This window comes from Pyxicephalus adspersus, chromosome 5 (genome assembly GCF_032062135.1).
Source record: "Pyxicephalus adspersus chromosome 5, UCB_Pads_2.0, whole genome shotgun sequence".
In the NCBI taxonomy this organism is placed as follows: domain Eukaryota; kingdom Metazoa; phylum Chordata; class Amphibia; order Anura; family Pyxicephalidae; genus Pyxicephalus; species Pyxicephalus adspersus.
This window is the reverse complement of record NC_092862.1, coordinates 35,535,585-35,551,539: the sequence shown is the minus strand read 5'-3', so window position 1 is coordinate 35,551,539 and position 15,955 is coordinate 35,535,585. Positions and strand designations below refer to the sequence as shown.

At 39.4% G+C, this 15,955-nt stretch overlaps 1 protein-coding gene across 10 annotated transcripts in view; it reads right to left on the bottom strand.

Annotated features, from left to right (window-relative positions):
• Window positions 1-14,120, bottom strand: part of ASPH (aspartate beta-hydroxylase) — a 106,793-nt gene extending 92,673 nt beyond the window's left edge. For 3 of the 10 annotated variants that reach the window (XM_072411138.1, XM_072411139.1, XM_072411140.1), the window contains exon 1: window positions 13,948-14,103. In XM_072411138.1, the coding sequence (XP_072267239.1) occupies window positions 13,948-13,987 (40 nt within the window). In that variant the 5' untranslated portion in view covers window positions 13,988-14,103. Of the gene's footprint in view, window positions 1-13,947 lie in introns of all 10 variants that reach the window. The other 7 variants (XM_072411135.1, XM_072411142.1, XM_072411134.1 and 4 more) reach the window with 5 other exon arrangements.
• Between the last annotated feature and the right edge of the window lie 1,835 nt (window positions 14,121-15,955).

Here is a 15,955-nt window from a genome sequence, read left to right as displayed (position 1 = left end):
TGGGGTAACTTTAGGAGATAAAGAAAATTGAAATATATGTTTGCTATAGATGCACTTAAGTGAAAAGAAAACTCATTTAGCCACCTAACCTAAGGATTGGTAAACTACAATTTATATTTTGTTTTGGGGTTTGGATACAATTTTATTTAACGCCCTACAACTCTGTGCTTAGGAAAAAGTCCTAACAAGGTTTCCTATCCTCCAGTGGAAGGCTTGTACAGTGTGAAGCTGTAGAGAACGGTCAGACCCCGGAGTTGCGGATTAGGTTAAATAAGCAGCATGTGGTGTGGGGAGGGCACAGAACACTTGTAACTTCAGCACTGCTTTCTGTTTGTGCCAATGATTTACACTGTGCATCTGTTTCACAGTCCAAAGCTGGAACAGAATAAACACAGACCAAGAACCTTGACCTCATGGATATTTAAATACTTTTTAGTGTCATCAACTCCAGATGAAAAATAAGGTTTACGTACTAAAGGAGTATAGGCCGTTCACATAGCAAAGTGGCAAATTCCTTGGCAAAATAAAATTTGCTTAGCTCAGTAAATAAAAAGAAGTTCTGCTGACTCCAAAAATCATGATTTTTTTTTTCCTTGCATGTGCTTAATAAATTGACCTTTCACCACAATCACCAAGCCATTTATCCCTTGCAAGGCAAGTGAAGAGTCTTTGTTCTTCCATTTACCTATCTGGCATGTGTTAGCCGTGCCCATTTCTTTTTGGTATACTTACTAAAGCACAGTGAAAACTGAGAAAACTTTGTGTCTCCCTTCAATATAGACATACTTTCACTGCAATATATCCTGCACAGAACTAACATTTTACTGACTGGTACCCTGCTTCCCCAAAAAGGTGTCTCCAAAAAAATGCACTAGGGCTTAATTTCAGGGGATGTCTTATTTTTTCATAAACAACAATCAGCATTTATTCTAGAACAAAAAAAATCAACACTTATTCAAATACAGTCCATCATCTTCTGGAACATCATCATAACTCTCCAAACCCTCAATTCCATTAATAAATTAGCACCTCTAATAAATTAGCACTAACATTTTACTGACTGGTACCCTGCTTCCCCAAAAACGTGTCTCCAAAAAAATGCACTAGGGCTTAATTTCAGGGGATGTCTTATTTTTTCATAAACAACAATCAGCATTTATTCTAGAACAAAAAAAATCAACACTTATTCAAATACAGTCCATCATCTTCTGGAACATCATCATAACTCTCCAAACCCTCAATTCCATTAATAATAAATTAGCACCTCTTGTCTATATATATATATATATATATATATATATAAGCTTGTTTTCGGGTAGGGCTTATTTTCTGGGTAGGGCTTATATTTTGAGCATCCTCAAAAACACAGAAAAATCATGCTAGGACTTATTTTCGGGGTAGGTCTTATTTTCAGGACAGCAGTGTAACTACGAGCACATGCCAACATATCTGGATACAGGTCCATTCACGTTGTGTTCTTTCTGCCATCATGATCATACTATTGTTCATAACAAATGGGCAAAGTGACAAGTTCCAAATGTGCATCCTGGCAGGTTATTACAGTGCAAACCTCAACACTACATAAAATGAAAATCTATACTGACTGTGAACTGGACAAGAAAAAATGTTATAGATTTACCAGCTGCTTTACTTTACAGGTTGTTATTAGCTTCCTCTCCCTGCTGAGAGGAGATGCATAGGAATGCCATGTTCAATGAATCAGCAAGCTCACAGTGACAGGTGCTCCATGCAGGTTACTTCAATCCCTCCAATTATAAGTGTTCATGGGTGCTGTCTGCCTGCTTTTATGCGGGCTTAAAATGCACCTCAAACTCTAGTCATGAAAATCACATTTGCTTTTATTGAGCAGTGCCCATGGCATAGGCTGTGTTTGATCTGCTTTGCATTGCTTTTCTCTGAATGCAGAATGTCCAGGCTAAACACAGCTTTTTCTTATCAATTCTATTAACAGCTGGCATGACATGGGTGAATGTATAGAGTATTGCACATTCTATGTGAATGATTATGTTGTGTAATTTGCTTTCATTTATACTTGTATGTGCCTGTGACTGCAGCAAAGAACAAAGCTGCAAGCAAAGAAAGCGTGCTAGGTTTACTATATAGTGTTGTATGAATGTTATAGAAGTGTACACATAGGATTTTGTACATGGCAAAGCTACCATTTGTTGGTGTTTAATAACTGCCAGATAGTGTAAGAATTCAATGCTCTATGGTGACAATACCAAGTCACAACAAGCATACAGCAATAAAATTCAGAAAACCTTACTGCTTTATTGGACTGGGTAAAGGTCAATCAAGTACGGACAAACATAACTGCCAGTTGAGTGGCATTTTAATGCAGGAAATCGGAAATGACATTCTACAGATCATGATCGGTAAAGTGTATGTAAAGCTAAACCTTTTTTTTTTTTTTTTTTTTTTTTTTTTAACCCCCCTAGCGGTAATCCTGACTGGGATTGTGCTTTGCAGGTAAAATCCACCCCGAGTCACACACGGAGTCATTTAAAAAAAAAAAAAACAACTTCCTTGCTCCGTTGGCGTCCCCCATCATCCTGCTGGTCCCCGCGGGTCCTGGGGACACGTCCTTCCTCTTCGATCTTCAGCCGCAAACTGCAGAGAAGATCTCTGGGGTTTCCCGGTGATGTTGGTGCAGGCAGGAGGATCGGCGGGAAATTCAAATAATTTTGTATTGGATTTAATACAAAAAGCTGTATTGAGTCCAATACAAAGAAATCTGCATATTATATATATATATATATATATATATATATATAATATTATATATAAAATATACATGCTACTGAACAGTTATATTTCATGTTTTTTTCACTATTTTTTTTTTAAACAGATTTTTTTTTTCCAGTTTTTTTATTTAAAGTTTATTATTAAATCTGGAACATATTTCGGTGAATTATGCCTAAGAATTATAGCCTACAATGTAAAATGAATTTCTATGCAAAAAAAAATGTAACACTTTTTGCATGGAAATACGTCAAGAATTAGAACGCTAGTGGGGTGAAAGAGACACTTGGTAAATATTTTTCTTTTCACTTCCAGTCTCATAGACACAGCAGGAAGTACGGTGAGGTCTTTTCAAGTCAGGGCAACATACCATTACACGAGTACCAGAACAGGTGTGCCGATTGGTGGATTCCCCCTTACTTAAAGTTGGGAAGTCTTATTTCAGTTGTCATTACTTTTTGTAGTAGAAAAATGGTCAGCAAGACAAAAATTACAGAGAATAAACACTCCAAGTGGGGACACAGACAGAAATAAAAACTTAACATGGGATCTACCCAGTTCCTTCTCTATCCAAAATTACAAGATTTGGTTTTACATAAACTTTAATGTGTGTTTTATATCTGATAAGCTTTCTCTTAGTAGCTTAGCTGTATAGTATATTTTAATGATAGAACTATTTCTATGCTTCCTTAACACAGCTAGCAATGAGCTGCAGTCCAATATTTTCAACTTCACTGCAGGTCACACTGTGTACAGCCTACAAGTAATATTTATGGCCAGTGTTACCTGCTTGTATGGAGCATTACTAAAGACATTGACATTGCACGCATACCTAAAGACAAGTAGAAAGCTAAGTAAGTGAAAGCCAATAAACCCAGTATTGAGTGAACTGGATTATTCAGAAAAAATACACAGGGGAAAGTGTACCATATTCATGCAGAAAGCAAGCTGACATCAAAAGACCTATATTTGTGTCAACAATATACTATGCCTAAATACTTTTATCTTAGCCAGATATCAGTATCCATACTCTGTAACAACTGGGGTCCCCAAACCCCGGCCCTCTGATAGGTGGGCTGCGTCTCTGCCCAGCGCACCCACCAGCGGGGTCAGGAAAAGGACCTTGCTAGGGGGTGGCGCACCGGCAAGAACCACAGACCATGTCTCTCGTCTGGAGACGTGTATATTAAACATATGGTGCTTTGTTAGAAGGTGCTTTGTTATAAAATATTGCATTTTGCAGGTCAGAACTTGATAGGAAGATGTGACACTTCTTTGGAGAACTCTTCTAAACCAATGTCTAACAAAAACGTTTCCTGAAATATTGATGGGCATTACAAGTACACAATGCTGTATTCACAGATAACTGAGAAAATACCAAATTTGGACTACCATAGCAGTTCCTAAAAATCCAATATTTAGCTAGTATAAAATCCTTAAAACAGAATTTAAATTAAAAGATCTGCCGCTGTCACCACACATTGCCTCCAAATGCAGCAAAGACTTGCAGTACTTAATGCAGTACTTGCAGGAAGGGCAGCGTAAGAAGCGATTATATTCTAGGATCATTTCATCGGCAATCCATACATAAGCAATGTGCATGGGATATAAAACTAGAAAGCAAAGGAGTTGCCTGCTTCATGTCATATTCCAAAAAAATGTGGCCCTGGAAATGAAGGCATTCATGGGCGGTCACAACAGATACTGGGATATTCCATCTGAAGGAATACATTACGGTGTAATAAAACAACAATTTTTGTTAAGCATGGTGCTATTATTAAATGATTATTTTGAATCCAGTTCTTCTTAAAGCTGTTGTGTAATGGTATTTACTTTTTCTAGAGGACTCTAACATATATATTCTTATATATTCATAAGATATGCACAGATTTTTCCAGTGCTAATATGAGAAAACACTTTGTAATGCATATGGCACAGCTGATGTGTTAATAGGAGGTTTCAGGGCAGCCTATATATTACAAAAACTTGTAATGTCATGCTGGGTACTTAAACTTCTGGTTAACCATTGCCATATTTCTCAATCCATGCACTGTTAAAACTATAAAATAGTTACATTGGAGAATTTTTAACTATAATAACATTTCATGCAGGAAACACAGCACCAAATGCACACAGTTACCAGGGTATTTGTTCCCCACAGTCTTCCGGCTTGGCAAAAAGTTCTGAATATGTGGAAAAGGTCAACAAAAAAAAAGTATTAGAGTAAATATTTCATAACCTAAAAATAAAAACCAACAGGTCATTATTAATATTATATATGACCCTTTTATAAAATATTGATAACATTGATTTCTCTGTGGTAAGTGTCTACTAAGTCTAAATTCACACAGGTCCTAAAAGTTGGGGTTCGGTAGGAATTTGTAATACTTGCAAAGTATAGGGGGAAAAACACTGTACCAAGTCAACAGATCAGTATACACTGAAATTGGTCAGGTATTAAAATACTTATGGTATCGTTACATACATCAATTAGTTGGCTAGCAGGTCATTTCCATGGCTTCCTGGATCAGGGGGGTACAAGGGAACACAGGTATTGGATTTATCCTGCACCCAACATTTTTATAGAGCCTGTTCAGAGGCTTTGGGTTTGTGTACAACAGAGGGGCTTTTTAGGTTATTCAGAATTCATTACTGGTTGGCCTCCTTGTGACCCATTTCAAGCAGGTCAAAAGGCTTGTATGTGAATTCATGAACAAAAGCCCACCGACAGTGGCTACTAAAAGAATCAGAATTCTTAGAAAAGGCAGCAAATCAAAAGCCCTCCTTCACCCTAAAATGATCTCCACCATGGCAAATAAACCTTTATATTTACAAACATATATAAAAACTTAATACCTAGCCTTATCAAAGCAATACTTGAGATAAAAAAAAATCAGCTCTTTGTAAATTAAAATGAAAACATTCATTATGAAATGACATTATCTGCTGGGTTCATCAGACACACCTTAAGGCAGGCTGACTCATACAACTTAACTTTACACCAAATCATACACATGACAGCAATGGGAACCATAGCTCGTATGGCTGGAGGCATCAGGTCTCTCCTCCCTCAGAAAATATTTTTTACGCCATTTAGATTGAAAGTATTAGTTTAAAAATGGGAGCAATTAGCCGCTTCCTATTATGAGTAAAAACATTATGCCTTTCAAAAAAACAAAACTTTAAGTTTCATCAAAAACGATTACTGCTCGGCTGCTTTTGGTTATCAGTGTGCTCTAAAATATACCCAAATCAAGTCAGGTCAGAATTCCTAATCTGCACAATAATTCTAGGTGATTCAACATTTTCAGTATTCTGGGTCAGCATAAGAGGCAACTAGAATTTTCGGAAATAGCAACAGCAGCCTCTGTACTTCTATCAGCACTTATGATTCTTTAAACTTTATAAAGATTTAGTTTCAGTTTGGTTTCTGATTTACAAGTTGTCCACTAGAGGGAGTATCTACAAAATGCAGAAACAAAGGAATGCTCAGGTTACTGGAACACTGCAGGTAAGAGATAATTGCATTACCTTTGTTACAAAAATACAGTACATGTTTGTATATACTTCCACTAAATGTGTGAGCTCTCTAGTATGATTATGAGCTGAATGTCACAACTCTGATGCTGTGACACCATCTGTTTACAGTTTAAACAAGAGAATTACAGGAAATGTGACAGCTGATTGTCATTCTAGTACAGAACATGTCCATAGAGAAACCTTAAGGTCATGAGTTAATGGAAAAATAGGCAAAAAATAACACACTTGTTTTAAGAGTTTGAGTTTAGATAGGCTTTTAAGTATTTTGCAGAAATCATGAATTGCAATCAGTGGATCTGTTGCTGTTACATAAGGTTTGCTACCTAAATGACCATTATGGGGGGATCAGAATTTTTGGAAGATGTACACAGAATTTTATATCCAATGATTATGTTGCAATGGAGATATTTTATCTACTGAAAATGCACAGTAGTTAAACAAGGGCACCATATGTCCCTGGAGAAGGCTTATGCAAGGTTCTGGAAAGTCAGGGGGACTTGTCCTCCAAAGAGTGTGGTGTGTGACAAATATTCTCTTTAAAGAAAACAATCAGCAGCATATTGCATAACACACCTTGTTTCAGAATAGTGATACTTGAGTTTTTATTCAACTCTGTAAGACCTCAGAATGTGAAAAGAAAGTGTTAGTTCTTATTTACATTGGAGCCCCCAGTGTTTATTGTGCCTGTCTATAAACTCCTAAAAAACAGATAAATAAACTGTAGACACACACAAAGAGAAAAAAAACTTGGGAGACTACAATGACTGACACCTCTAAATCTTCTATTCTGTATGTGACACTAATTACCTGGATTTAGTATTTTTGAGGCACTGCACTGTAACAAGTAAGCAGATTAGGACTTCTGACTTGCTGATCTGTGTGCTTGTTCCAGGTCAGTGACCTAAGGTGGAACTAAACTTATAAAATACTCTAAGCAGGCAGGCATTTTGCAGCAGGAAATAATTTATGTACCTTCTGCAATAAAACAAACTTACCTGCCTGGTGACAATAGAATGTACACTTAGCTGTGCAGGCGCAGCTCCTTGTATGATCCAGGCGTACCTGGCTACCGGGAAATAGCAGAATCCCATCTCAGAAGACTAGCATTCCTAGCAAGAGATCAGGATAGATATCCTCTATATTCTTCTCTAAATACAAAATTTATTTTGAAGAAACGAAAGTAAACTAAAAAACAAAAATACTGGATTACACCCAAAGCTAGCTAATACCACTCAGACCAACTGTGTAATGGTAAATATGTCTGTCTGAGAAGTGATGGCATTGCTGATATTCCAGATTCACCACAAGCCAAACATCAGCTGCTAACTTTATATTACCCAATGCCCATCATTATGTGATAGAAATGTGAATCACTTCTGTTCATTTTTACTGAAAGGAATACAACTGTTAAGTAAATAAAGGAAAAAATTTGAAAAGTCACAAAAAGCCTATAAATCTCGATCAAAGCAGTTCCAACAAGACAAAACTTTTGTTTGCATCTTAAAGCGTACCTAAACTCAGAAATATCACTTTACATAAAAGGGTAAACAACCCCTTATGTAAGGTGACAAATTTTTTATTTTTTTTAGGAGCAGCAGCGCCCCCTAATTCTTGATCGCCTAGGCGATTGAGAATGAATGGGAATGCAAAGCCTCCTGGCATACTTACGTCACATATCCAGGGAGGCTTTTAGGTGCCTTTTCGCACAAATAGAAAAATTTGCTGATCTTAGGCATGAGATTGGCAAATTTATTTTTCATCCTTCATCACCCGATCTCGCGCCCGAGTCAGGTGACGTATGATGAACTACCCGGAAGAAGAGGAGAAGATGGCGACGCCTGGAGCACCGGCTCGACGCGGGACTAGATGCAAGACACCCCCGGATGGATCGGAGTGCCCTGCGGGATTGAAGGTAAGTGGATATATTTTGGGCAGTTCTGAGTTTAGTTCCTCTTTAAGAACAACAGTCACAGACAACAAAGGCAGTCAAAAAAAAAAAAAAAAAAAAAAAAAAGAAGAATTTACCAGCAGAAAGTAAGAAGACAGAAGAAGCTGGAGGGTAGCCATATGCAATGTGGTTAAATCATTTTGCAATAAATAAAGTTATTTCCCGCAAGGTTGACGCCCATATTTGGCAAAAAAATTCCCAATAATCCATCCTCAATGTTTTCAAGTCTTCCTTACTTCATGGAGTAAAATATAATCATCTAAATTGTTCGTCCAGATTTCTTGACAGCGCCTCTTGCAGGTCTCCAGGACCCCTGATCCAACATCCTGATACAATAAGCAGTCCCTCCTGTCCTTTCCTGCCAACATTACTGCTGCACATTTCTCTTCTGCAGTCTGCAGACACTGCGACAGCCAAAAGAGGTGCACAACACGCAGGTAGTGATATGGACACCAAATAATAAGATCCCGCAGGTAAACTGAGGAAGTGAGAGGACACAGGGCTGGAGAATCACATAACCACAGCTTATAATGAAAAGTGAAAAAAGCTTTTCAAAAAGAAGTGTGAGCGGAAGGGGTTCTAAACATCTGAGATATCAGTTTTATAGACCAACCCCGGACAACTTATTTAATTTATTATACAGAGCTTTGGGTAAATAAAATACCTAATTAAATTACATTAGCGTGTTACAAAACTATGTCAAACAACTGCTCCTATCATCACAGTAAGGTCCTGAATGAGGACCTTCATGGAAGGATTACTTGGTATTATTATTAAATGTTGCAGTTTACAATTAATTACATTTTGGGATTACAAATAGTTTCAAGCTGAAATGTATACACACGACCTTTTCTAATTTTGCTAAATTCACTCACCTATTGTTGCTCCATCTTCATTTTTTGTTTTGGGTGTCAGATCTTTGGCCATGCCAGAATGATGAAGCTCCTCCACGGTTCATTCATTCCTGGCAGCCCCTTGGAGATGCCAGGGTACCCAGCATATCCTTGCAGATCAGTGTATCTCAAGAAAAGGGTTGCAAACAGGCAGGTAAGTATGGTTTTGCAGAATAATTAATATTGCAATAAAAATCTTGCGTGCTCACAATTTCTAGGTGCGATAGTAGCAATGGCTTTACACGCAGGTTTAATCCACAAGTGTACACTGATATAGAAATGTATAATGTTTCCCGAGAATCTAGTCATCATGAGCACATCCCTATGAATTTTACAAAACCCATACATGTGGGGGCATCTAGCAGAACATTCCATAAATAACACAAAACTTATTTTCTCAGAGAAATAGGTCATGTGCAGCATGAAAGGGTTAATGAAGCACTGAAATGTTCTTTACTGATGGAATGTCCTCTTTCCAGCCAAGCTTCAGCTAAATCAGCTCTTGTACATTGTGTTGTTTTGTGATGCACTGAACCACACAACTCTATTACTGCCACTTTAGTGATCTCACTTTTCAGCTCAACAACTTCAAACCTCTTCTACACTGCAATGATTGCTCAGATTCACGTCTAGTCTGCCTGGAAAAATTCTCTATGCAAATAACAGAAAGAAAAAAGAAAGAAGAAAAGCTGACATTATCACTGATTTGTTTACAAAGTCAGAGAACAATATTATATTATATATGTAAAATAGATAATAATTATATCCATTTTGCAGAGTCCAGAAGGTAGTGTAATAATAACCCACTACAACAGTGTTTTTTCATCTTTTTTTTTTTCAACATGGGGGAACCCTGAAAAAAACTTGAGAACTTCAGGGAACCTACCACAGACCCAAAGTCATATGTCATTACTACAGTTCTAAGGTCAATTTGGGGGAAGCCAATTACCTAACTGCATGTTTTTGGAATGTGGGAGGAAAGCAGAGTACCTGGAGGAAACCCACGCAAACACAGGGAGAACCTGCAGATGATGTCCTAGCCCAGATCTAAATTTGGGACCTAGCGCTGCAAAGACCAGAGTGCTAACCTCTGAGCCACCATGCTGCCCAATTGCATCTTATATTGCAGACCATTGAGAAAAAATTTCACCCTTACAGACAGCCAAAAATATCATTGGTGTCATTGAGATCCTTGCTTAAGGAACCCCAGGATACCACGGAACTCTGGTTGAGAAACAATGCTCTACAACAGTAAAAAAGTACACTGCTTTTTGTAGCAATGCAATTTAGAGGGGGAGGGTACCATTCCAGCATTAATGTCTTTAGTAAATGTCTTGAATAAAAATATAATAACATAAAAACATAGCAATACTATACCAAGTATAAATCTATACTTTTCTTTTTCCTTGCCAGGCCATGTGTATTTACCTTCTTGCTATCTCTAGGCTCCCATGTTTGCTATGGGCAAGTAAAGGCAATGTGTATTGAACTTCTGCCCACACAACCCACACCCCTTGGCTTAAAAAAAGTGAGAATGACATTACAGATGCCCAAATCCCACTGCTTTTTCTTGTAAATACAGGTAAGGCTTTCCTACTGGCTGGAGGTTGCAAGGACCCCAAAAACCAGCAGCCAGTGAAAATGCATACCCATACCTACAATAGCAGCAGGTTCTTTCAAGATCCTTCCCAACGACAAACGACTGCACAATGCATGAACGAACCGTTCTGCTCTATGGAGAGGGAAGGCGGAGAACAATGGTGCTGGGCTCTCTCCCCTTCACTTGAATTACAATCATTCACCGTCTATAGTTCATGAATTCACCAGGACGGTCATTGGGACAATGGACGACGAGGCGCTGTACACATGCCCGATTCTTGTCCGATATCAGCCCTGAGCGGATTAATGGACAAGAATCATTGCATGTGATTGCATGTGAGTACGTAACCTAGGGAAGCCAAAAATGTAAAATAAAGATATAAAAGTTTAGGTCCACTTTAAGTGCACCTACCTGCACCAGCCTCTAAAACTATCACAGGCAAATCCTAAGCAGCTTGATCTGAAGCTTGACCAACTCTTCCACCTATGGAACATGCCTATTGGCCAGTGAGGAAACCCATCACAGTGACGGACCAATAGGAATAAGCCGACTTGGAACCAACCTCTGACACTACCCAGAAATATTGGGAGCTTTTCCTGCCATCCATGGTACCACAGTAACAGGAGATTGCTTTAACTATTTACAGGGAACTCCAGATGTACTTTACTCCTGCAGACAGCCTAAAATCCAAAAGGGAGTGATACAGAAAATGCACAAAGAAAACAGTTGGACCTTGTGGTGCTCCTAATTCAGAATTTTAGTTTTTAATTATTTCAAAATATAAAGGATTTATTTTATTGTTACAGGTGGCAACATGTTCCGAATAAGCACAGCAGGTCCTAGTAGAATGAATCACCCAGGGAATATTTGTATCCCTTGGAGATGCCAAAAGCAAAGTTTTAACACCCACATTATCAGTTGTGCCAAATTTCCCTTGCCTTAACAATAGTATTTTTTATTTGTGTTGGACTGTAAATTCTAGGGAGGAGTGGGGCTCTTCTTGTTGCAGAACATATCAGACTTGGGGCAATGGAAGCTAAGCAGGGAAACTCAAGAGAAAGTATTACTGTACACATACATATAAAGCACTACATAATATGTTGGCGCTACATAAATACTGTGTAATAATAATAATATAAAAACTGAATCCCTGAGGTTCCGGTTCTTTGTACTACTCCGGTGCTGGAAGACGGCTTGTTCTGGATATCAAGGAGCAAGTGTTTTAACATAGGTGACTCTGTATGGGAGCACTTTCATGTTCAGCAGCACCCAGACTGGTTTGTGCAGAATATGGCAGAAGAGAACAAATTCCAACAGAGATATGCAGAAAGAATATAAAAAAAAACTGGAAGAAGAGTAAACATTATAAAGTGCGCTTGCAAGAACACAGACAGATAAGTGGTGGAAAGTTGACTTGTGTTTGCCAGGAAAAGGTAAATAAATGTGCAATAAACTGCATTCACCTTTCCTAGTTGAAGAATAACCAGGAGGAATGTCTGGAAGATGATCCAAGTATGAATCTGCATCTCTCCCAATCAATACAATATCACTACAAAACTACACACTGCTGGCTGCGGCCACATCTGGATCACAGCTTAGTGCCACCAGATCTACATCCCAGCAAGGAGCTGCACATTTCAAACATCTGCTTCTCCCATCACTCCTCCCCTGGTCTCTCCCTCTCAGCCCCCTCCATACTGACACGTGAACAGAGAACCACATGGGAAGGATTTCCTCTATACCTGAGGACAGACTCATTCATTCTCAGCCTCCTGAAAACTGGATCCATTGTGCAGTGCCCAGCGGCCCCAGGCAAGAATATTGGCAATTACTAGAAAGTAGAACTGATCCACTACAAACATTCTGTCCTTGCTGTCACATATTTTACAGAGAAACAGCCCAGATGTTTAAAGCTGCAAATGTCTTATCATATATAAGGGACAAGTATATTGTATTGCAGTATATTGGGACATGTATATTACCATGGGGATGCAAAGGGTAAGACCATGTACACACGTGCAATAGGTCATGGCCGATATCGGACGAATGACCGTCCTGGCGGATCCATGGACGACGAATGATCGTAATGAAAGTGAGGGGGAGAGAGCGCAGCAGGGTGCCGCTCCGTCGTCTCTCCCTCCCCTCTCCATAAAACAGAATGGCTCTGTATGTACAGATCTCGTTCATGCATCGTGCAGTCCTTACTCATTGGAAAGTATCCATTCCAACGACAACTATCGCACGTGTGTACATAGCCTACCTCTGCAACACCTATACATGCACTACCACTCCCGTCTAATATTTATTTGTATTTATAAAGCACCCACATATTACACAGCACTTTATAAAGTCCAGAGTCCTATCACAGCATGCATGCTTGTAGGTGAAGGAAGAATAAATTGCTTGGCTACTCCATAGCACTTGCTGGTTGTAACACAGGTGGAGAGCTGACTTGTATGTGACTTTCCTGATCAGTTCAGGCCAATGATGTAGCAGAGATTTATAAAAGGGGGTCATCTCTGGCCACTTACATATTTTGCTGCATCAGCAAGCCCTTATCAGCCTAAAAAATATAAAATCAAGCTAATGTATGCCTGAAAAGAAGAAAATAAAAATAATACACAGGTATATTGTACAGGCTGTGATTGGAGCCCCTGATTTCTGCACATACAGGAATATACAGCACACAGCATCTAAGCAATCTGCCTTCACCCTACAGGTCATGGCATGGTCACAGAAATGTTCTGTACATATACTGGACTCTGTATAACAAGTAGGCAGAGGTACCATGGATCTTGTAAACCCCCCCCCCCCCCCCAGATTGTAAGCTCTTCAGGGCAGGGTCCTCACCTCCTCCTGTGTGCAACCCCTATTTAATGTACAGCGCTGCATAATATGTTGGCGCTATATGAATCCTGTTTATTAATAATAATAATAATAATAATAATAATGGGACAACCCTGAACCAAATGCAGCCTGACATTACAATGCACACTCAGCAGATCCTGCATAGGAATGCATGGGACCTCTGCCTATTGACAGGTCACCAGTGAATGTGCAATGACCCCATCTATTCGTCCATTCATTCACACACTCTATGGTGGAATTTCAAGTCCCATAGCATGCTGCACCTTGTAGTTCATCACCAGCATGTACATAGAGAGCTGCAGAGAGGTGACAACACAAGCAGGGCTCATACTGACCTCTCTTGCCTCCTTGTCTCTTGGCGTTTGTTCGAGTCATGTCTGCTGTATGAGGTGAATGGCGGCCTGGTGTCAGTGATGCGGTGACAACTCTCCCAGCTCCGGCTGCTTAACCCCAAATCACTGGAAGGACCGAGGCACGCTTGGTTACGTGACCACCCCCCTCCCCTTCGCTGCTCTTCCTAACCACGCCCCATTTCACTATTGACAGATGACAGCAACCAATACAAAGAGACTTAGGGCCGGCTTAACAACGAGACCACGCCCCCACGCGTCTGGCAGTCACTTGCCTCTGATCCCAGACAAGCACAATAGTGGGCGTGGTCTCTGTCAACTCTCGGATTTCGCCTCAATATCCCCGCTACGTTCGGGATTCTTTGAACGTGGCAACATGGAAGCAGGGAAAGTGTCGCGAGATTTCATGGCTTGCTGCGCGCTGATAGGCGAGTGACCTGGAATATGGGGATTTGTGTTATATAATGTGCGCGCCATGTATACGCCCTGATCGATGATTTCCCGGCTGGGGTATATGGGGAGCTCAGTGATGAGGGTTATTATCAGGGTGAGCCAATTATGCAGTGTTAAATTAGGGTATAAAAAGCACCGATTTGTAGGGTGAGAAATCTACCCAGAATGCCTTGCTTCAAGGACTACAATTTCCATGGGGCGCAGAATGAATGTAATCATCCATACACAGAGCTGCTTCTTTACTCTTTGTGGCTGCAGGCATTTATCATTTGACACAATTTTGTACAAAACTACATTCTGCCCATCAAACATATTATTTTGGTAAATAACAATGAAATAAACTTTAGTGCACACAATGTACTCACTATTCTTTGCACAAAATAAAAGATGACGTTGTATTCAATAAATAGAAATATTATGTAAATTGATATATTGGTATAGTAAATATATATGTTATGTCTGTAAATATTGTGTGTGTGTGTGTGTGTGTGTGTGTGTATCACCAAGCCCATGGTGATTGCAAACCTCAATGGACAGAAATAGTGTTACCTGACGGAGTCTGTATTATCCATGTCCTGGGCACTAAGTGTACTCCAAATCTAATATCAGTCAGTGCAAATTACTTTATAAATAATATAGGAACAGTTGCATAAATCTTTTAGTTGAAGCTCCTTTACACTCCAATGTCTTGGTGGTTTAAAAAATGCACAAGCTCTACCTTTCTTGTTACAATAAGCTGGTACGTTGCGTATTTTCACTTTATATAAAAGGGTTGTGCACCCTTTTATGTAAGGTATACACTTTGGGTCTGATTTATTAAAGCTCCCCGAGGCTGGAGAGAATACACTTTCAACAGTAAAGCTGAGTGATCCAACAAACCTGGAACGGATCTGGTCCAGGATTTAAAACTTTTGCTAGGAAATAGCAAATGACTGTGAAGAAATCCATTCCAGGATTGCTGGATCACCCATCTTCACTGATGAAAGTTTATCTTCTCCAGCCTTGGGGAGCTTTAATGAACCAGGCCCTTTGAGTTATTGTCCGCTTTAACAATGAATGGTGGTGCACTAACCGACACTGCTTTTTTCCCTAATGCACAAATATGTAACACACAATGCAATGCACTATGGTGATGGAATGTAAATATCGTACCAGTACAGATAAGCAGAGTGGAGTTTAGTTTGATTAGAAAAGGTGTGGGAATTCAGTATGGCATTGTATATAGATTTTATCTGCTTGGAGGCATTCAGCTTTCAAGAGAATGCTGACGTTCTCATTTATATCCAGAAACATCTTCACATCCTAATGGTGTCACGTGTGGGGTCACTATGTCACATGTTTAAAGCTGACATATTCATTGATATCCAGAAACATTGTCTCATCTTAACGGTGCCATCTTTTTACAACCTAACTTCTTATAATCCAGAGTTCCAGTTCCAACGTGCTTTCCACAATGTATAGGCTGCTTTTCCAGTGTATGGCTGCTTTCCTCCTCTAGCACTAAGAGATCAGACGTGTCCCCTGTCGCTCAATCTGTTTC